The sequence below is a fragment of the Lepidochelys olivacea genome (assembly GCF_965140295.1).
Source record: "Lepidochelys olivacea isolate rLepOli2 genome assembly, chromosome: 18".
Taxonomy (NCBI): domain Eukaryota; kingdom Metazoa; phylum Chordata; order Testudines; family Cheloniidae; genus Lepidochelys; species Lepidochelys olivacea.
Genome location: NC_140428.1, coordinates 13,161,338 through 13,184,840, shown reverse-complemented (window position 1 = coordinate 13,184,840; position 23,503 = coordinate 13,161,338). Strand labels below are relative to the sequence as shown.

Below are 23,503 nucleotides of genomic sequence, written 5' to 3'. Positions count from 1 at the left end.
TGAAGTTGCTTCCTCTCTTTTGGGGGACCTTAAAAACACTGATATCTTTCAGAGAGAAATGACTTCTCCGCTTCTGTCACAGTGCCAGCTTCTCCCCACCCACCCAATCCTCCCACTCTGCTCATGCCTGGGAGCCACAGTTCCTGGCTGCAGTGTGCCCTTTGACCCAGCCGGCATTGTTTGAATTCTCCTTATCAGTGCCTCTGAGCAGGTTTCCAGAGCACTCCAAATCATTTCAGCTACAGGAGTAACAGAAATGACATTTGTAGGCCCCGGGTGAGCTTGTCATAGAGTACATGAAGTCACCCTATGATTTTCATTTTGTTCTCCCCTTAACCAGTATGACTTCAAGGTTGGGAGAGTGTTTATAATGCTGTCAGCCTTAAAAAAGAAAATGCACCTCTGGTCCTCACTACTTTCTTCTACAGGAAGGTTGAGATACCAACTGCTCCATCCATTGTGCTGAAGTGCACATGGTACTTCATGCCTGAAGTGCAAGATGAAGGAAGAAATCCCTTCTCTGAATAGGTTAGTCTATGCAGATAAGAACAGGACAGAACAGTTAATGGCTAACTGTCTTTACAGCTGGAGTGACCTTGCTGCATGCAGAGGGCTCCCTCATCCAGCTCTTTAGCTGGGAGTTGAGCTCCCTCATTACTGGTGAAGACAGGGTGAAGCTGATTGGGATGAGCTCTGATCCCTCATTCCTGTTTTGCCACAGTGCCAAATGTTCATTCATCTGGTGCATCTCCATCAGCTTCCCGCTCTGCACTGGCTGCATGGCATCCATAGAGAAACAGATCCATTTCTGCTCTCATTGCGCCTCTGTGCTGCTTTTGAGGAGATGGTGTCTTTAGTGTATGCTTTTCTGTGACCACCAGTAAGGGGTGTTGGCAAATGGAATGGGCACTCCATCTTTTATTCCTCAACATGGTGCATCGATTCCATAATGTGCGAACTCCAACAGTATACAACTGTCTCTGCTTTAAGCAGCTTAGACCTTCATACAGATCACTACCTGTTTTTACCAACAAGCACGCTGTAAGGGCATGCAACAAAACGTGCTTTATATAGTGTGGACTGTGGTGTTAGGGAAATAGTGTTCACTTCACAGTTATGATTTGTGCTAGTTATTGGAGCTCCTTGCCACTGGCAGTATAGCCGTATGTGGTAGGAATGTTTGTTGCTTTGTTTAGCACGACTTGCCCAGATGAAAAGAAAATGTAACCGCAGCCAGAGGAAACGAGGAGGGAAATTGTTCAAAAGGAATCAAAGGTTTTAAGCAGTCTTCTGTTTTTCCTGGTTGTGTTGGGGGATCTCAAGGCCTTTTCTCCAAATCACCAGGATTCAGAGAGGAAATCAAAGTGGTCGATGCATTGGAACAGGTTCAATTCCTGGGAGAGTTGATTTAGCCCTTCATCTGAGAGTAGATACGTTGAGTTCCATGCAATGTAGTGGGTAGGTCTTTCAGATGAGATCTCAGAAATGGGGAACCTGTCTACCCTGTGGACATTGGATCCCAGGACACTTTTTATAAGAAGAGGGACTTGCCCCAGTGCTCTTAAGGTGGGTGGGAGAAATTCTCCTTCCCTCCGTTGTACAGTGTGGTTTGCACTGATTTGCACTTTGCTCCCCAGAGGAGGCTGTATATACATAGAATGTAAGGTGCTGATTTTCCTTTAGGATGAAAATTCCTGTGTAAACATTGTATAATATATGTTGGGAGACTTCAACCTGAACACCTTAGTGCTTTTATGTAATTAGTCTCGGTCCCTGTGTTAGCATACAGATTCTGTATTTTTCCATAGGGTCTTTCCACTTGTGCCCCTCACATCAGATCACCCTTTACTCTTAGCTGATCTCCCCTCATATCTCTTCCCTTACGGAAAGGGTGCTGAGTGCACATAGGTACCTGTAACTGATTGGATTTTAACAAAGGAAAACGTTAGAAGCTGGAAGAAGCTTCCTACCTGATGGCAACAATTGTAAAGACCAGCAAATGTGTATGTATGGGACTGGGGTGGCTTTGACATTCCAAAGAATACTTTCCTGATTAGAGACAACACTTAACAGTTAAATTACAAACACTGATTAAAAACTAACTTTTTTCAAAAGAAATACTTCAATGCTCAAATCAGTGCCAGCACCCCTTCAGTATCAAACAAGCATGCACATTCCATGGGGAAAGGCAGTTTTGATAAGGGGAAGGATTCTGGGTTACAATCGCATGGATAAGTGTTGTTAATGAGAATTATTTCAAAAAGTGTTCAGCAAAATACACCTACACTGCTTATCCCTGTGGAAACTAGCAATCTTGTGCCCTTTGTGTAAGAGTCCTTTCAGTTCATCCTGTGCGGGGCAGAGGCCAATTGTCATGAGAAACTGCATTCACCTACCTGCATGTCCTCAGCTAATGAAATTGTAGATGCAAAGAAACACTCAAACTCCTTTATTACGTTGACTGCCAGAATTATTCATGTTTCTGGGAGGTCGTTTACATTACCAGAAACACTCAGTGTGAATTTGCAAGACAGCTGACCCTGAAGAGCTGCTGATTCCCTTCCCCAGCATTCATTTAGTGCAGCAAAAGTAATTTTGGAAATCTCTTCTTATATTCAGCATCTTATCTTTATTTCTGAGAGATTTTGCTTTTATTTTCTTAGAAACGTATACAAACAACCAGACAGCCCCTCCATAAGACTTTATCAATGTGGTTGTAGTAGGAAGGAATGAAAAATAACTTGTTACTTTAACCTTCTCATATTTAGATTCTGACAGACAAGGTCCATGGGCATGAATCCCTCCAGAGAGTAATATAAGGATTTTTCCCACTATTCCCTTCACAGGCCTTCTTGTCAAAGAATGGTGTAAGGAATTTTTTGCTGCTACTCTTCTCCCCAGTTTTCTCCAAGTTAGCATGTAAAGATAGCTGTGAACAGGAAAAAGAAAAGAAGTACGTGGGCACCTTAGAGACTAACACATTTATTTGAGCATAAGCTTTCGTGAGCTACAGCTCACTTCATCGGATGCATGTAGTGGAAGGAGGGTGACTATTCAGGGTTTTGGGAGCTTTGTGTAATGCACATTCATTTAAAACATGACCTCAGGTTACATGAAAACATGGAATATATTGCCGACAAGCATTTTATACCAAAATTGGGGAAAACTATTTGTGTTCATGTTAGTAAATAATGGGACCAAGCTTTTCAAAAATAGGTACCTAAAGTTAGGTTCCTAAGTCCTTATTTAGACACCTAAAGATATGGCCTTATTTTTAACAGTGCTGAGCACCCAGTCTCTGCCATTGACTTCACTGGGAGCTTCTGAGTACTTAGCGCTTCTGAAAATCAGCCACTTGGGAGCATACCTTTGGGCACCTGTTTTTGGAAATCATGGCCGAGGTCTCTATTAAACTGCTACTTATGCAGCTTTCTAAGAGGCTCCACTTGGAACACTTTGCTTTTAGTTGGTCTCAAAGTCAGTTGCCTTAATCCTCCTAGATTTAGAAAAATAAATTACAAAAAAGTCCTACATACAACCCATAAATATTTAAATTTATACTAATAGTGCTACTATTTATTATATCTATAATGGATTGCCCTGGGAAGAAAGCAGATCAGCCTGGCAGATCAGACCAGTGTCCCAGCATGGTGTTAGGATCAGTGTACTCAAGGAAGCTGTCTTTCAGGTGAAAAATGAAGCCCAGGCCGTGAGCAGTGTGGCACTTTTAACTGGAGTAGAAACATTTATCCCTGGATTCTTGGCCAGATTCTCACCCTGATAAACTGACTAAATTCCCCATGCAATTTTATTTGCATACTGAGTTCATTTCCTCTCCTAAACTGTTACATAGTGTTACTTTTAGATACCTGTATCCCACCCCAGAGGTGGCTCTGCTTCAGTGGTGGAATGAAGTGGTACCAATATGTATCATGCCTATAGTACAGATGTTTTGTTGAGAATTAATTTGCCAATATTTGTAAAGCATATGGAGATCGTCAGGTGAAATGAATTAAAGAATGTTTAATGTTGTATGCCACACAGTGAGGCCCTTCTAAAATTCTATGGCATGATGTTTACTGTGGACTGCAGAGACACCTATTGGTAGGAGTAGAATAGATCATTTGAAATAATCATACTGCTAAAATGTGCTTTAGTATTGTCTGGTTTTGCTCCATGAAGTTAAAGCCCTTATTATGTCTCTGTATTAGTGATGCTCCCTAATGTTGGTTGAATATATACATTTGTTCAATGTACATTATACGTTGTGGGAGGAGAGAAAACCTTTTGTAGTGATAAACACCCATTTTTTCATGATTTGTGTGTATAAAAACAAACATCTTCTGTATTTTCCACAGTATGCATCTGATGAAGTGAGCTGTAGCTCACGAAAGCTTATGCTCAAATAAATTGGTTGTCTCTAAGGTGCCACAAGTACTCCTTTTCTTTTTACATTTGTTCTAACTCTATTTTCATGTGTGTATTAATTTTTTTTTTTTGAGGGGAGTGCCCTTTGGAATGAAATTTCTCATTCCAAAGACTATTGTCCCAGCATATTATAGAAAAGTCACATTATGATCACGATGAAATTGGCAAAATAACAAATGCTCATGGGTCACATGCAAAGAAAAATACCCTTTTTCAATAAAGATTAATTAAGATTAATTATAATTAATTATATAATTAAGATTAATTATACTAGTATGCCTTTAACCAGTGCAAAAAATTAAATGCTAATATGTAGTAGTGTTTTCAAACTAAAAATATATTTACCGATCAGTATTATATCTTTAAAGAAATACAATAGACTCTTCTGTACTTTCGGTCATTAGAAGGGGTCTGTTTAAATTGTTTGAATTTTTTCATCCTTAGTTATTTTAGATACTTTAAAAGCATTTCAGTTTTTTACTTGTCCATCATCAATCTTAGAAAAAGAACCTCATTAGATCTGATACATGCATCCAGAACGAAAAAGCACTAGCCTAAATCAGGCCTGTTTGCAGCCCAAAGGTGATTTTTGCATATGGAAAAATTCAAAGAGCTTTATCTTCAGCAGTTTACCAGAATAGGGAAAAAAGTGCATTTCATGATCTAAGAGAACTGAAAGCAAAAAAAAAAAAAAGCATTAGGCAATTTTTTTTTGCTAAAAGATGTGTGGCCACCCACAACGTGTTTTTAGGGGGCGCGGTAATTGGTTTTAATGGTAAGATTTATAGATGTGAACCAAATGCAAAAATTGTATCCAGGCTTGGATTCTGAAATTCCCACACTCCAGCATGTAGTGTGTGTTTCTGGAGCTTTTTGCTAGGGTCTGTCTCCAGGTACATCTGACCTGTACATGCTGTGATTCCCACTTTCTTGCATCCTTCCCCCCAACACTTATTTTCATCCATTCTAATGAAAGTGCAGAGCACCAGATCCAAAAGCACGTGAGCATCTGTATATTTAGCGTCCTCCAGGTTCAAATAAACAGCTGTTTGTTTCAGTGACAAGAAGTGGAAAGAACCATAGTGTCCTTCTTCTTTGGCATCATGCTATAGGTAATTAGTGAACAAGCTTATTTGAATATGCAGTCAAACAGGATGTTCTTAAGGAAATACAAGGTGATGGTTGAGATGCCCACTCGGTACAAACCCATGAAATTTAATTTCATTGGTTCCCACTGCAGCTATAACTCAGCAACATTGTACATAAATGATTCCCTGTAACTTCTCTGATTTTATTGACATGGACTGAAAGAGCCAAGAGATTTCGCTCATTGCTGTAAATGCGCTCAAGTCAGCAATCCCTGTACAGAGGGATTGAAGTGTGCTGCATGCTGCCAGGGATTGTGTAGCTCCTGCAGCCTGTGTAGTCGGGCTGTGCATGCAGAGCCATTGCTCTCCCCTGCTCAGGGTTTGGTTTCAGTATATGTACAAAGGGGTAGAGTTACATGTGCTGTGGAAAGGAGCTTCACTTTGACGGTGTAAAAATGTAAACCACACTGTCTTGTTGATGGGTATTTTGTGTGCAATATTTCTCTTGGTGAATAAAACAGAGCCGCGAACTAGCAATGCTGTTCAGTGGGATGGCTGTGGAGCAGAGAACCAATTGAGTGTACCCATCTGCTCAGCCGCACACACACCCAACCCCCTTCCCACCAATTATTTTTGTATTAGCACTTTGTAGTTATAAAGTAATTTCCATTTTCTCCATGTGCATCCTTAAGGGAAGATGAGCAGCAGGAGCTGATCAGCCCTCCACCCCCACTTCAGATCAGAAAGCCTTTAATTAGCCCCAGCATTGCTTTGTGTAGCATTTTCACTATTACTCAAATCACTTGAATTCTGCAGAGTACAATATCAGGCAGAAAAAACATGGCAATTAAGCAGAGCATTGCAGTAAAGGGTGTTTTTCTGACTGGCTTTCTGCTTCTACACGTGAGTTGAAAGAAAGCTTAAAACAGTACTGATCTTAGGAAATTTAATTCATGCTTTGCTATTAGCTGTCAAGTTGATTGTGTTTATATGGAATACTTTGACCGCTTACCAAGGTTTATTCAGCGCTCTGTTGGAATGATATTACTGACAAGGGGCAAAGAGACGAGCAAGTTACGTTACAGTGCTCATCCCAGACTACAGCCGAAAAAACCTTTTCCCCACACCATCTGTGTATGCTGTGTGTTACAGAACAACTAGTTTACAACTGCCTTAGATGACAAATTGGGCGGAGGGGGGGACATCTGGGGACCTGTTTACACTAGCCTTGCTGTCACTACCCCAAATGATATTGCAGCAGTGGGAACATTCTTGACAAATGTTAGTGTAACAAGCCTCATGAATCCAATTATACAAGGCTCAGAGAGGGAGTCAGAACCTCTAGTAATGACTATCAGTAGTTTTCTGTTCCCATGGGACAGTAAAATTGTGACTCTTGAGATCTTCTGGGATAGAAACAAGTGCTGTCATTCTCATTGGAAAGCTTGGGAATCTCCCCTTTCCAGTGGGATAGAACCCATGTTTCTAGTTCTGCACGTAGGATGGCAAGATATCAGACCTTAAATCCTTCACTGAAGAAAGTCTGAATATTCCTGGCCTTGGGCCAGTATAACTCTTTCTGCAGGGAGGGATGGGAGTGCCACACTTGTGTGTGAGAGAGAGAGGGGAAACCTTTCTCTGAATAAGTAGCTGTGTTTTAATGTTGAGAGGTGTGCTGCATATTTATTTAGTAAGATCTTCTTGGGTGCCTCAGTTTGCTCTATAGCAAATGACCAGTTAGGAGTTTGGGAAAAGTTTTATCCTTTGCTCTTATATACCTCTACCCCGATATAACGCGACCCGATAGAACATGCATTCGGATATAACGGGGTAAAGCAGTGCTCCAGAGGGGCAGGGCTGCGCCCTCCGGTGGATCAAAGCAAGTTCAATATAATGCGGTTTCACCTATAACGCAATAAAAAATTTTGGCTCCCGAGGACAGCGTTATATGGGGGTAGAGGTGTATTATAAAGATACTTGGGATTTCATACACTGCTAGTTGTGTGCAGGTGCCTTAGACACATTAGACAGGGTTCCTGCCCTGAAAAGCTTATGGTTGAAATGGATTTTGACTATATTGTGAAGTTGCAATTCAGAACTTGTTTAATTCTTTCTATATTAAACTAAATTCCATGTGAGATGCTCCAGAGAGCACACCTCTCTCCTTTTCTCTACACCGTGAAGCCTGGGAGCAGGAGGAGCAAACTGAACAATGCTTTCTTGACTCTTCCTTTAGGGTCTTTGTGTTGAGAAGTCCCAATCTAGGCTAGTAGTAAATTCATGTCTGTTGGGACCACTCAGAATCTCAATGTTTGCCTAGTTTTTAATGTCTCAGGACAGAAATCGGAAGGGTGATTATCAGGCACTGGTACAAGGGAGCTGAATATTTTGAATTACAGTATTTCCCAGACCTTGTGGTTTAAGGCTGAGTTGGAACTATAGTTTATCAGTACCCTCAAGGAACATTATGGAGATTTCCTCTTGACTTTCCTTCTCCTAGCACTTCCCCTGTAGTATTACCTAATTCTGATGCTTATGTTGTGATCACCAGGAAATGTCATTCTCTGCCTGTCACTTTGCTTTCTGACCTCTGAACTGCTGCTCTCCCAGGCTCAGACACCTCATGTTGTCAGTTGTTAGAGCTCCACTCAGCAAACTGCTTGGGAAAGGCTTTTGAAGAGCAAAATGTGGGCTGGATCATGAAGGCAAGGACTTATGGATATCAAACTGTGCTGAAGTCCTCATGATGTAGTGAATGATGTTGAATGCAGCACACCTGTCCTTGGGACCAAGCTATGCCCCATATGGCAAAGATGAATGAAGTTCCATGTGCTAGGGTCTAAGATCTGGCTTATTAAGTATTGTTACTGTGAACCCAGCAGCCAGTGTAATAAACATGGACTTGAACATCAGACCAGCTGTTACAGATCATTCAGAATTAGTGCAGTGGATTTCATTGTTTGACAAGTAGTACTGGAGAACAGAAGTTCTGAATTCTTTGTTTTCTAGGGTATGTGCATTATTTAAGCAGTAACTTGACAGTTGATGCTTTCTTTGGGGAATTATTTGGGGTGGTGTTTTAAGAGGTTGAAGGCAGTAATTTCAGCCATGCAAGTACAACACTCTCCATCAATGTGCACAGCTTGTTAAATCTCATATCTGTTATAAAATTGATTGACAGCCACTCAATTTGCAGGTTTTCCTGGGAGGAGTTGCTATCGGGTGTGGATGTTAGTTATGAGATGAATTGCACAGAATCAGTCTTAAGACATGAGCTTTTCAGAATTGTTGCACAGTTGTAGCAAACTTACTGTAAAAACACAGGAGAATTTTGATTAATTACATTCCATTGCAGTTGCTCATATATTGCCATTGGCTGATTTCGCGGAAGGCCAAAAAGCTTGGGAAACATCTACACTGATTAACAATGGCACAGAATGTTGCTTCATGTATCTGATTATCCAGATTTCATCATCAGATCTCATTGGTTTATATCCTTTCTTTGGGGTAGAGGGCAAGGAAGTTTTAGTTAAATTTGTTCCAATGACTTTGTGTCTGATAAGATTAAGTGCATGCAGGGTTAAGTGCAGGATTATCCTGAAGGGTGAAATCCATGTGGATACCCACGCCTGTTCAGAGTTTCTCCCATGGAAAATCTGGCTTCAGGACAAGAAATTGGTCTTATTTTCTGCAATTTCATTGCTCTGATTGTACTGTCTTTATCTTATGCTCCAAGGTTTACCAGTACTGCTCTGCTTTTACCAAATGGTAGTGTCAGCATGTGTTGAAAAGTCACCACTCCCCTGATCCTTCAATCTCTGACACTTCCAGTATCCCTGAATTTTAGGGGGTTATTTTGCTGTCTTTCTAAAGCCCAGCAGCATGTTGGTGGCTTCTCTGCAAATGCTTCTCCCCCTTTACAATTCGCTTAATAAAAGTTAGAGGTAAAATAAAGCCCCTTTCTCTGCCAAGGCAGGATTGTTGCTTTTCTAGTGTCTTGTCTAGTTTTGTTTTCAGTGTTCTTTTTTAAAGGCTGTTGGCACCAAGAACTTTCCTTTTCCGGGAAGGAGAGAGTGGGCGCCTATGTTGCATTTGGGAGCAAGCCTGCCAGTGTGCGTCCGCTGACGTGTGGTAATGTACCAGCACACTAAATACAACTGAATAGATAGTGCTTTGATGTTGCAGCTTGGGCTTGGAAGGCTACCACCGCCTGGCTTCAGAGCCTGCGCTCCAGCCAAACAGCCACATCTACACAGTTACTTTTAGCGCACTAGTGTGAGTCTGTGACCTAGGCTGAGAGGCTCACTTCCACACACTGTGTAGACATATTGGGACATGCCTGGATGTCTCTAAAGCCGTTAAATGAACTGTCGGGATTTGGGAAAGTGGGAACCTGTGAGGTCCTGCTGTTTTTCCAGAAAATTCTCACCCTCTGCTGTAAGTTGCTGTTCTCAAACAGGTGACATGACCAATAGCGCTGGAGAGGGGTGTTGCTAGAGACCCAGTTGCCATGCATGCTCCTCCAACCATTAAATAAAGCTCTTTCCGAATATGAAATCGTAATCTAGACTTGGAACCTCCCTAGATAAAGTCCACGAAGTTTCCCCTTAGAACATTCTTATTTTCTCTTATTTAATTTGTCATCATGAAGGCCTCACTTCATGGTGATTATTCTGTGGCCTGAGGAGCTTCTCTGCTGGTCCTTCTGGAGTTATGCTGGTAAAAGGACAGAGCTGGTTTTGAACTTTGCACATCACATGCTACCACGATGTAGCTCTGAGACTACTAGACTGTCCATACCCCAAATGTACTATGATACATGTATTTTAAACATTGAAAATACTTACAATATAAGCTTCTGTCTTAGATAGTTTCTGGTGGGACTCTGTCTTGACTAGAATCGCTACAGCTGTACTGCTGTAGCAGTTGAGTGTAGTTGCTCACTAGAGTCACAGAAGCAGTTCTCCCATCGCTGTAGTTAATCCACCTCAAGAAGTGGTAGCTAGGTTGGCAAAAGAATTCTTCCGTCAACCTAACGCTGTCTATACTGGGGGTTAGGTTGGTTTGACTGTCTCCATGGGGTGAGGATTTGTTACATCCCTGAGCAACGTAACTGGGTCGACCTAAATTTTCAGCTAGACCTGGCCGGGGGGGGAATACTTTTCAAAGCATCCCTGGAGGCTGGAGAGTGCCTCTTTGAAAGATTCATGTCTGCTTCGTGAGTTGGCAGATTCATCAGTTGAAAATTAAGTAACCAGAAACCTGGCAGAAGCATCTCGCCAAGCAAAAAGGTGCAATGCCGTGTGTCCTTGAAATGTTTAGTCATTGCTAGGTCCTCTGCATGCTGAAATCCTTACCCTCAAGGAAAAGGATCCAAGAATTGTGCTTCCCATAAAGACTCTTTACATCAGTATCAGTGGTGAGCAGGGTTGAAGCGGGAAGTATCCAGAAGTCAGCACAGTCAGCTGATGAATGTAGCTAGTAATTTATTCTAAAACAGAGCCCACTAGATCCGTCTGTGGTTGACAACTCACCTTATAGTGCAGGATTTCTTAAACTGGGGTCCATGGATCCCTGGGGGTCCATGAGGGTACTCCAGGGGGTCTGCAAGCCCCACAGATGAACTCTTCCCCCTCTCTGCCAGCACCTCCTGCACTCTGGGGAACAGCTATTCAGGGCGCACTCGGGGGTCGGGGAGGAATCCTGTCTGGGGCCACTGGCCCCACTGCTCAACTCCTCCCCGTGCCTCCTGCACACCTCGGAACAGCTGTTCCCCAGCATGCAGGAGGTGCTGGGAGAGAGGGAGAGGAGTGGGGATGGGGTGCGTTCGGGGGAGTGAGCGGAAAGAGGAGGGGCAGGGGTGGAGCAGGGGCGGCAAGAGGAGGGGCAGGGCCTTGGGGGAAGGGGTGGAGTGGGGACAGGGCCTGGGGCTGAGTGGGGGGTTTGGGGTCCATGAAAGATTTGAAATCAAAATGGGGGTCCTTGGGTTGCTAAAGTTTGAGAACTGCTGTGTGTCACTCTGCTTCTAACAGACAATTAAAGTCATAAAGAAAAATAAGCCCACCTGTGTTGAAGAACTTTATTTTTGCCTTTGAAATGCTGTTAAGCAAATTTTATAAAGTTGTTTGAAGGAGTCATTTTGCAGCTCCAAGTAGTTGAGCCTGTCCCTGTGACGTTTTTGATGGCATACTTCATCTTTGCATTCTGCACGCTTGAGACTTGGGAAGTCAGAAAGGCTGCCTGTCAGTTCCCTTCTTTGGAGTGCACAGTCAGAACTCTTGTTTCATATTCTTCTCCAAGAAGCTCCTGATCTTTTCAAATGCCTGAACTTGCAAAGTGACATGGGGAGTCAGTAGACAGCCAGCCAAGGAGACTGTGCTTAGTTTATGGTGGGTTTAGCATATTGTGATGAAGTCATTTTCAGATTAGCATCTATCACGGTGGTTTCTCAGTTGCATTTGTTAGCCTTTTCTCTACTGGGGACTTTTAGATAAAGAATCTGCTGCTGCCACGACAAGGTGCAATGTGGTTATTCTATTGCTCAGAGCAGAAACAGCCTTCTGTCACTCCCTTGCTCGGTCACAGCTTGATCAGTGTGGTGGATGTGTATTCTTATGTACTTTATTTTTCACAGCTATTCTCTGGTTGATGATTCCATCTTCACATGAAACCATGTAGAACTGTCTCACATTTATCTGATTTCTAGATTAACTCTTCTGAAAGTACTTTCCTGGCTTACCAAATTGTGATTTCTCCTTCGTGTCAGAATAAAACCCCACTCCAGTAATGCACCTGTTCACCATCTGTTAGTAGACCAAATGTCTCAGTCAGGGCCAGATTCTGCCCCCATGGACAGGTGGACAACTCCTGTTGACGTGGTTGGGGGTTATGTGTGTATCTAAGTCAGGAATTTGATCTTCAGGTCATAGCAGTGATAAGATTTGTCACTTTACCTGACTATACATTATAGAGGAATCAAGTCAGTCTGTTATATTTTTGTAGTGATTTCTTCCCAGGTTCCCAGCTCTTAGCATGCTTTTTTTGTTTCAAACTAATTTCTGACCCATTTTAAGAACTGATCAGAATGCATCTTTAGCTTTGGAGTTGGTACCAGCATATTAATTGCATACTTAGAAACTGATCAGCCTTTATTTAATACGGAGTAATGTTCTATTTTTATATTATTCTTCAATAGAAAAGAAAGATGTATTTGCCTTTCTAGTGGGAGATAAACTTTTGCTAAATATCTATTGTCATCACCAAGCTAGGGGATTAAGCATACACTATATTTTAAATCAAGTTGCAGTGGGGGAGTTTTAGATTGGATATTAGGAAAAACTTTTTCACTAAGAGGGTTGTGAAACACTGGAATGCGTTACCTAGGGAGGTGGTAGAATCTCCTTCCTTAGAGGTTTTTAAGGTCAGGCTTGACAAAACCCTGGCTGGGATGATTTAACTGGGAATTGGTCCTGCTTCGAGCAGGGGGTTGGACTAGATGACCTTCAGGGGTCCCTTCCAACCCTGATATTCTATGATTCTATGAAATCTTTCTGTGATAGGAATCCATTAATTGTACATTCACCTGGGACCGGTGGTGTAAGAAGACAATCTCCTTGGCTAGTTCCTTAAGACTGGTGGGTTCTTGGAGCTCTTAACGCAAAACAGTTGCGTTGGGAAAATTTAATTTTGTATGGCCAAGTAATTAGCGATGAAAAGTGGATATTGTTAAGAATTTGATCAGTGGCATAGAGCAATCAAATTTGAACCACTTCATTTTAGTCATTAAGGAAACTAAATATTTTTGGAACTACTGTCAATATATTTTAGTGTGTGAATTACCATTTGGGCTCCATGTTTTTCCCCCTTTGTCCTCCATCTGACAGCAACAGCAAAATGTGCTCATGCCTGGAAAAAAGGGATCCTGGGGCGCAGGGGACAGTCTGTCGTCTTGTTTTGTGTGGGGGATGCTTTCATGTAGGCTTCGAACTTCCTGTCACTTGAGATTCAGGCTTGGACTAATGACTTTGCACAGCTGTAGCACCTTATATCCAAAGCTCTCAAAGCATTTTACAAACATTGAGAGAAGTTTCACAAGTCCCCTGTAAGGCAGGAATGTTTAAATAGCTGTTTTCACTTCTCAAAAAGAGTGTCTTGGTTCTGTCTCATTACCTACTGAAATATGCCTCTGTATAAACTGCTCTATTAGGACCGTAAACTAATTAGCTTGGGTCCGTTAGCTCAGCATTTTAGTTGGTAATAGAACATTTTTGGCCAAATGCATGGGCCTTGCCTAGAATTGCACATCAGTTTCTGCAGTCAGGCTTGCTTAAGTGTGCATTTCTAATTTCTCTTTCTAATTGTGGGCACAGTTAGGTTTTTATCCTTGCTTTGTGTGGTGTCTCTCCTTACAGATTATGTTATTATGACCTTGCTACAGGGTACTGTTGTGAGAAGGTGCTAGAAAGCTTCTCTGCAAAGTACAGGGAATCACTTCAGATCTGCTGATTGACATGGGAGTATTTGGGGGGAAGTGTCACTGTGTCTATTCTGCCTGGGACAATTTTAATATTTGACTGGGAAGTAATACAGAATGTTTTATACCTCAGATTGTTTGTTCAGCAAGGTCACGCATGGTGCAGCACCTTGGCCTGTTAGCACAAGGAAAGTTTGTATTTTCTCAGTGAATTGTGGCAGGTTCCCTGATAGTTCAAAGGGATGTGATCCTTTTCTAACTGTTCTTGGGAGAGGACTCTCTCTGCCTTGGAGAAGACTATCTCTGGCCAGTTCAAAAATAGTCATGTTAAGAACCAATTCTGAGTAGTACGACTAATTACAAAGACAAGATGTAAAAAAAAAAGAAAAAAAAGTCAAGATTATAACTTTTATAATTTATTGGGGGGCGGGATAGCTCAGTGGTTTGAGCATTGTACTGCTAAACCCAGGGTTGTGAGTTCAATCCTTGAAGGGGCCATTTAGGGATCTGGGGCAAAAATTGGGGATTGGTCCTACTTTGAGCAGGGGGTTGGACTAGATGACCTCCTGAAGTCCCTTCCAACCCTGATATTCTATAATTCTACGATAACCAGTCAGTTCAGTAATGTACTGGCGGCGTGGAGTGTGAGGCGAGATCAATGTTCTTTGTCTGGTTTAGTAAAATAGAAAATAAAAGCCATCTGATCTTGGGTAATATGTTGCAACAGATTTCAAGCCCTGGGATACAGCCACTTTTCCCTCTGTTTACATGCAGCAGCAGTGCAGCCCAGAATGCCTCATCTGAGCTACATAACCAAGACTGGGACCAGTAAGCGTTTAGAATTTTAAATGGAGTAAATCTAAGATAACTTACTTGTTAGATAAAGTGCTTCGTATTGTAAGAATTCTCTCCTGCCATCTGTAACCTGCAGTCTACCGTTGCTCCAGATTCTGAGATGTGACTGTTAATCCCTGCTGGGAATATGTAGGGTTAATTTTGCAACTTCCTAGCTCTGTAAAATGAGATTCATAATATGCTGTGGCTTGTAAGTACCAGGAGATATTCCTTGGGGAAAAGTTACTAGTTATTTGGAGATAATTATTGCTTTTATTCAGCACCAAAGCAATAATTTAAAGTGATATGTTAGAAAGCTAGTAATTTCCTGTCACTGACTGACAGATGTTTTGCCATACGTGAGATGTGCTTTCAGGCTTGTACTAATTACGATGACACAAATTGGCAGTAGCTTTCTTTCCATGCTCCCTACTCTAATTTTGTCATCTTTTCCTCTCTGCCTTTTAGAGGGGAGGTTCCATTTTGTCACATAAGATCTGTGCACAGCTTGGCTGCTGGTTTGAAATGCCGTTTGCTAACTTTTTTCCTTTCTCTGCTCCCCTCCAGGTTCTTATCCGTCACCTAAGGCTGGGGCCACTTTAGTGGTGTATAAGGACTTGCTTGTGCTGTTTGGTGGGTGGACGCGGCCAAGCCCCTACCCTCTGCACCAGCCGGAGAGGTTCTTTGATGAAATACATACCTACTCGCCTTCCAAAAATTGGTAAGAGACCATCCTGAGAGGCTGGATTGGAAATATGCCTTTTGCCTTGAAAATGTATCCATACACTCTGTGTATACATACGGAGCTGCTCTTAAAAGCTTGGCTGAATCCCTCTGACTGACTTTGCTTGTGGAGACGTAGGAGGAAGGAGAAATGAACATTCCCTGATCTTGGGTTAAATGTCCTGAAGCTGTTGTGACCCTGGGTAAAATATCTAGCGAAGTAACATCCCCAGACGTGAAGAGCCAAGAGTCCTACTGTCTGAGCTCCCCGATGGCCATAGCTTCCTTATTTTCTTAGAGTAGGAACTAAAATGAAACTAATCCATTTTTTTTCTTAACTCCTTCCTGCTGAGGCTATATAGGTGCACAGTTCGAGAGTAGAAGTAGGTATTTGGAACACGTAGTTCATTTGGTCATACATTTTGATTCTTTATTATGTGTTAAAAAGTCTCTCTATTTAGCTTTTTTTTAACACCTAGGGATTTTACTTAAAGTAAAAAATTTGAGAGGAATAAGATGAGGAAGAAAAGGGACACGTGGAACGGAAGAGGAGGAACAGACGAAGTCTCACATCCCAGGTGGTATTTCGGATTTAGCTGGCGGAGGTGGGAGTGTCATCTGTATCTCCCTTGTATGACCCCGTCTGGTCAGGACATATCTCAGGATTAGGATGGAGGAGGTCTGGGGTCACAGGAGATGGTGGCGAAGCTTTCTCCAGTAGCCAGTCCAGGCAGGCAGACCTCCTATTTCTGAATTGCTGCCTGCTCTGTCAGCCTTTAAGATTAGCTAGGAACATCAGAAAAATATATTAAAGATGGTAGCAAAACTCTTTTTCTAGTGTCCCCCCCCCCCTTCCCAGAATAAGTGCTCACTTACAACATACTTCCCTTCAGAACTGATGTATGTGAGCTAATGCCTTACTAAAGTAGCGATGAATCCTACCTCTGTTTCATATGGGCATTTAATCACCAAAAGGCTCAGTCATCTATTGCAGTTGTGGGCAGTGTCTTTAGTGTGCTGTAGGTAAATAGTTAATGATAATAGTTGAGGACAAATTTCATTGAAAATACCAGTACTACCAATTTAAGATCCTCATTCCTTGTCATGTTAAACAGTTCACAGCAAGCTAACATTTTCAAATACTAGCTTTTAGTCATATTTGGTCTTTGTAGACGTTTTCCTTGAGGTTTTCTTCTCTGTAATAAAATGTCTTTTATGAACCTGCTGTTTCTTGTGACATTATTTAGACTTGAGCTAATTCTTTTGAATTGCTGATCTCTCTGCTCTTCAGATTGCATAGAGGGCCTTTCCTTCGTATTTGCCTGTAAAGTGCTATGCCCACTTAAGGAGCTAGAAACATGTTTCGTCCCCAAAGGGATTTATTTGGTACAGATCTAGAGCCAACAAAGTAAATGTATTTTCTTTTCCATGTTGCTAGCGTGTTCTCTGACAACTGACTTTCCCAGCACAACTACACTCCAGTATGAGCTGAAGTGCCTTGGCTGTACTTTAGTTTGAAAACAGTACTACGTATTATCATTAACTTCAGACCTGTTTTGGTTCCAGACTAAACTTCGTCTGCCCTCCATTCAAATAATGTTGTTGGTTCTGATACCAGAGCATTTAGTCAAAATGCTCTATCTCAGGTTTATCCTTTTTCTGTCTCTTCGTTGTTTGCGTCATCACCTTGTTTTATTTCATGTTCATTTACATTTTATAAATCCCTGCTCTCCACACTCTTGGTGGCCTCTGTGGTATTTGATACATAACAAATGATACAGTGCCCCCCTTTTCAATAAGGCAGCGTTTAGATCTCGGGGGCTAGAAATTGCAACACCAGAAAGTCATGAGCCAGTGCACTTTCTCAGGAGGCAGTTTTCCATTTAAGGGTGTAAGACTGTTTGTTTCTAAAAAAAAAAATTGGCCATTTGCCTTTTTCATCTCTGGAGGAGAAATCTGAGGGGAATTTGTAACATAATTCACAGATTTTAATGTATCCTCACCTGTTTCCTTAGGTGGAACTGCATAGTGACAACACACGGACCCCCTCCCATGGCAGGCCACTCCTCTTGTGTAATAGACGACAAAATGATTGTCTTTGGAGGTTCCCTAGGATCTCGGCAAATGTAAGTTTATAACTTTTTTCCCTCAGAGGTATTACTGGGAACCTGTGAACATGAAAAATGAGGAACAAACATTGGGTAGGGTCAAGTACGGTGTGGGGCAGAATTGATGCAAGCTTTTCACCCGGGGCTGTGACAGTGCATCATGATCCTACCCTCCCCCTCTGCTGTGCCAGTCTCTAGAGCTGAGCTGGTTCATTTTGCTGATTCATACCACGTTGTGAAGTTGATCAGCATTGTTGTAGTGAAACCACTGAGCCCACATGGAGCTCCAGTGAAGTCAGTGAGGCTGTGTGCCATGGTCCACCCACATTGAGGCCTAGACTTCCACCTGGGAGGATTCGAGGTCAGAATGGCTCTTAAAATGAAAGTGAATTTAGTGGTCTCCGCTAAGGGCAGTTTATCCACTTCACAGTGCGCTGCGTCAGCAAGCTCCGTTGAAGAAAGTGCCCTGGACTGGAATAAGGGAGGGGAAGTCAGGTTCCTGGCGCATGGTTTCAGCTCTGGGTGGGAAAGCTTGTATTTATGAAAATACTAAATTGCGGCGTGTCTGTGAAGCCTTGGGCCTGCTGCTCCCCACCTCCCCATTGTGGGGGAGGTGGATAGCTCAGTGGTTTGAGCATTGGCCTGCTAAACCCAGGGTTGTGAGTTCAATCCTTGAGGGGGCCATTTAGGGATCTGGGGCAAAAATTGGGGATTGGTCCTGCTTTGAGCAGGGGGGTTGGACTAGATGACCTCCTGAGGTCCCTTCCAACCCTGATATTCTATGATTCTATGATTCATTGCTGCCCTGTCTTGGAACAAAGCTTAATAAGTACTTGATGCATGCTCCTGATTGGCTGCCGTCCCATTACTGGTTCCCTTCTCTGTGGTAACCTGTGTGACACACCAATACACACACATCCCCTGCTCGTGGGAGGAATCAGTTTAACTCTGCTAATGTGTCCCGAGGTTTGAGCACTACTGTCTAATGAGAACAGTGCTGCAGTCTTCCTAACTGTTGCTTATTTGAGATCCCAGGGGACTGGGTCTCTGTACCTCTGGTTCCACGTTTGTCATCTTGTCCTTGCAGGAGTAATGACGTCTGGGTTCTGGATCTCGAGCAGTGGGCTTGGTCGAAGCCAAACATCTCTGGGCCTACCCCTCACCCACGTGGCGGCCAATCTCAGGTGACTGTCTCCTGCAGTTATTCAGCAAACATTGCAGTACCTTGCGGTGAGCTCTACAAGGAGCTCTAGCTGCCTGCACGAAGTGTCAAGGATAAATTAGAGAAGCAAAATCCCATCGCGCATTTTGTGATCAGCTTCCAATCCTCACCCGAGGGGCTTCTAAAAAGTAATTCCCCCTTTCTAAGCCATCTTTGCAGTCTCAGCATGCCAGGCCTTTGCCCCCTTTCCACCTATTTCACTGCTTTGAGAGGATGCATTTTTAAAACTTCTTGATGTTGAGCCAGTTTGTAAATATCTCCGTGTTTTGTGCATGTGCCAAGACTTGTGATTAACATGTCTAAAAAACAAACCTTCCCATTTTAACATTTTAAGCAAAATACTGCAGTCTGTCTCAACATATAAAGGATCCATTTGTGCTTGCCCTGTGGGGGACCCCATGGATTACCAGACCCACCAGATTTCAGATTTCAACTGACATGGACAGTGCCCAGTAAGATGATTAGTTCTCTGGAGCCCATCATGACACCCTGCATAAGCCCTACAACATGCATGCCAGAGTGTTGCCCCAGATTCCCCATCTCCTGTCCTGGGAATGACAGGGGGAGGGATAGCTCAGTGGTTTTGAGCATTGGCCTGCTAAACCCAGGGATGTGAGTTGAATCCTTGAGGGGGCTGTTTGGGATCTGAGGCAAAAATTGGGGATTGGTCCTGCTTTGAGCAGGGGGTTGGACTAGATGACCTCCTGACGTCCCTTCCAACCCTGATATTCTATGATTCTGTCTGACTTTGGTACCAGCAGGGCATTGATACTGCTCTCCTCACCATACCACTCAGATAGCATGGTGATGGGGGCCATATAAATACAGACCATGGGCATTTGAGTGCTAAATGAACAGAGTTAAGTTCCCTAACTAGTTCTCTCCACTTAGCAAGTTGCATTTTGACTCCACCTCCTGGATTCATTGTCCATGTATATTAGGTGGAGTCACAAAGGTGTCAGAGTTTCAGACAGGCTGGTGAGAGAGGAAAGGTTGCGCCAGCCCTTAAAGGAGGTTCTGTGAGTAGGCTGGGGCAGGAAGGATGTGATGGGTACATTGAGGGAGCTGGATGAGGATGTTGCTTTGCCTAGGGTCCTGCAAAACCACACAGCTTCATGATAAAGCAATGATGGTCTTGCTTAAAATATTGTTGTATTCTCCCAAATCTGTAATACTTTTCTTTGCCCCTTTAGATCATTATAGATGATGAAACCATTTTAATCCTTGGTGGTTGTGGCGGTCCAAATGCAGTAAGTATATAAAGTGTGCAAGCACGAACACCAAATGTGTGCCCCTTCCTTGTATGACACAAGCTTCTGTATACGGCCATAGTTGCACGTTATCACAATAGCAGCTCCATAGGTCAACTTCTTGGTGTGCTGCAGAGCAATCTTGACTGGTGGGTGTGGCAGCTGAATTGTAGACTTCATGTAGTTGTCACCCATGCTATAGTTGCCCATAAATAACTCCTAATAAAATGCATTGCAGGTCTCTAGCACCCATGCAGGCATCTCAGAGCAGTTTACAAACATGCCCTCTGCGATAGGCCAGAATTAGAAATTGGATGAGAAACTTAAGGCACAAAGAGGTGACTTGCCCTTAAAATCCCACAGTGGTAGTCAGGGATAGAACCCGGAATACCCATCCTGTGCTTTCACTTCCAGGCCAGGATTCCTTGCCATCTGTAGGAAGATGGCTTCTGGAAATCTTTGTTTCTGGGAAGATCTCTCTGCACTAAGCCTAAGTTTCTGGTTTTGTCACACTTTTCTTTGCAGCTATTTAAGGATGCTTGGCTACTGCACATGCGCACAAATCCCTGGACATGGCAGCCATTGAAAGTGGAAAATGAAGACCATGGAGCCCCTGAACTATGGTGTCATCCCGCATGCAGGGTAAGGGGGTCAGAAATGGGGCAGGGTGGTATTACAAAGAGGAATTTGTCATGAAGGAAAGCTTATTTATTTGATTCGGATCTCCTGGCTCGTTAACATGATATGGTCTCTGCAAGGGTGTTCTCATGTGGAATATCCTGTGACTGCTGGTTCATTGGATGTTTGGTTTCCAGCATACGTTTTTCACCAATGCACTAACACACCCATAGGGGTTTAGGATCATCTCTGCAGCAGTTTGTAATAGTGCACTCATTTTTTGTCTGTTAGGTGGGACAGTGTGTTGTGGTCTTCAGCCAGGCTCCCAGCGGGAGAGCTCCACTTAGCCCCAGCTTGAACTCTCGCCCGTCTCCTATCAGTGCCACGCCGCCAGCCCTGGTTCCTGAAACACGGGAATACCGCTCTCAGTCTCCAGTCAGGAACGCCGACGAAGCTCCTTGTGTGAATGGCCGCTGGGGCACCCTGAGACCTAGAGCACAAAGACAGACACCATCAGGCTCCCGGGAAGGGAGCCTGTCCCCATCCAGAGGGGATGGGTCACCTGTACTGAACGGTGGGAGTTTATCCCCTGGAGCCGCAGCAGTGGGGGGTGCCTCATTGGACAGTCCTGTACAGGCCATATCGCCCAGCACACCTGCTGCTGAAGGATATGACCTGAAAGTTGGACTTTCCCTGGCGCCGCGACGAGGATCGCTACCAGATCAGAAAGATCTACGCTTAGGGTCTGTAGATTTGAATTGGGATCAGAAACCAGGTTCTGTTAGCTGTCAAATGGATGCTGTGGACAATAGGACAGTTGGTGGAAGCATGAGAAATCCCCCAGAGCAGACAAATGGAATCCATACCCCACCTCATGTCACTAGTTCCCTACCAGGGGCGGTGTCACCAGGTGCACTCCGAAGAAGCCTGGAGGCTGTCAAGGCCCTGTCTTCCAAAGGTGCATCTGGTTCAGCAGCATTAAGTCCTCCTTTGGTGTCTTCACCAGGATCCCCTGGTGGCCAGAGTGGGAGCAGTGCCGAGATGGTGCCAGCACCACGCCCGGGCTCCGCCCAAGGGGATGGCCATTCCTTACCTCCGATCGCTCGTCGCTTGGGCCACCATCCACCGCAGTCTCTGAATGTCGGCAAGCCTTTGTATCAAAGCATGAACTGCAAACCCATGCAGATGTATGTGCTAGACATTAAAGACACCAAGGAGAAAGGGCAAGTCAAATGGAAAGTGTTTAATAGCAGTTCTGTGGTGGGGCCACCAGAGACCAGCCTGCACACTGTAGTGCAAGGCAGGGGGGAACTGATCATATTCGGTGGCCTAATGGACAAGAAACAAAACGTGAAGTACTATCCCAAAACAAATGCCTTGTACTTTGTGCGAGCAAAAAGATAATGTGGCAAAAGCTGTTCAACCCTTTCCCTTCCTGCCCCATCCCCTTACCATGGCTTTCTTTTTTTAACCCTTTCTCTGTCACGCAGGCATTTAAACTGTGAACTAGGGAACGACAAACCAATAAAATCCAAACACAGTTTCAGCGCTGCCCTCCAGTTTCCAGTCTATGATCCTGGCTCTGGGCTTGGTTCAGAAAGTCCTATTTTTAAAAAAAAAAAAGAGAATATTCTGTTTACAAATGGGGAGAAATCTCCATTCCAGTGGGATGAATTGTTGCTGTGTTCTAGCAGGAGCTTCACTGCGCCTTATCCTTTGCTGGTAACTAGACCAAGAATTTGGGGTGAGTGGGTGGGAAAACTTCTAGGATCCAATAATTTCTTCAGAATTTTTCAGGAGTATAGAGGGGCCCTCCTCTCTATCTCTACAATTGCAGTTCCTATAGGGATGCTGGTAAGAATGGTCTTCGAAGAACATACTGAATAGCTGCAGGCAGGAGGCTGTGTGCTTGTATGCACTGACAAATACTCATGCTTATCTGTTGAATGTGGCTGCATAATGAAAATAGCGCTTTTTTAAAATCTACCAGTATTGCAGCCATTACTGTAATCCTTAATCTGCAAAATGACACAGATGCCTTTTTTCCTAAATGCTTTGGCCTGATAGAACTATTCTTGTCCGATACAATGAGAGAGTTAGAAGGGAGAAAGGACAGTTTGACATTGAAATGCCAGGATCATCCAGAATTAAATTTATACAGCCCACCTTAGTATTCCACTGGGTAAAGTCCTGCACTAGATCAAACCAACAGCTTAGATTGATGACTTTGGAACCCCTGATGGTCTTGAGTTGCAAGCTGCCGAAATAGTGCATACAAATACATCATTGACGTTTGAAAACAGTAAATAATGGAAATTACAAATTTTAGAATGATTTGTACATGCGTGGTTAGGATGTTCTATAAGAATCAGTAGCTATGTGCATCCTTAAAGCTTGACTTCTACTTTTTTTCCCCCATAAGATTTTGTTCTGGATCCTTTTGTTATCTTGAGAGCGCTCCACTCCATACTTGTACCTGTGCAGACAACTGTCCTGCAGACACTGGGATGTCTTAGGTCATCTTTGCTTATCAAACAGAACGTGTGTACAGGTTCAGATTGCTCAAAGTACTTAAGCACATGTTGAAGTCCTGTTGACATTAAGCATGTACTTAAGTGCTTTGCTAAACTGTAGCCACACAGACCATATTCAATTCTTTTTCATAGCTTGTTTGAGCTAGTAATTTATGCGGTTACTACAGTTCAAATTCCCTGGTTCATGCTTACATTAAAGTTATCCTGATGGATAATGCATCGGAA

At 43.2% G+C, this 23,503-nt stretch overlaps 1 protein-coding gene across 3 annotated transcripts in view; it reads left to right on the top strand.

The window, feature by feature from the left end:
- The window catches only part of FBXO42 (F-box protein 42), a 103,128-nt gene extending 80,838 nt beyond the window's left edge, over positions 1-22,290 (top strand). For all 3 annotated transcript variants that reach the window (XM_084651549.1, XM_084651550.1, XM_084651551.1), the window contains exons 5-10: positions 15,391-15,544; positions 17,562-17,672; positions 18,742-18,838; positions 20,070-20,126; positions 20,652-20,768; positions 21,036-22,290. In XM_084651549.1, the coding sequence (XP_084507675.1) occupies positions 15,391-15,544; positions 17,562-17,672; positions 18,742-18,838; positions 20,070-20,126; positions 20,652-20,768; positions 21,036-22,148 (1,649 nt within the window). In that variant the 3' untranslated portion in view covers positions 22,149-22,290. The remainder of the gene's footprint in view (positions 1-15,390; positions 15,545-17,561; positions 17,673-18,741; positions 18,839-20,069; positions 20,127-20,651; positions 20,769-21,035) is intronic.
- Positions 22,291-23,503: the final 1,213 nt, after the last annotated feature.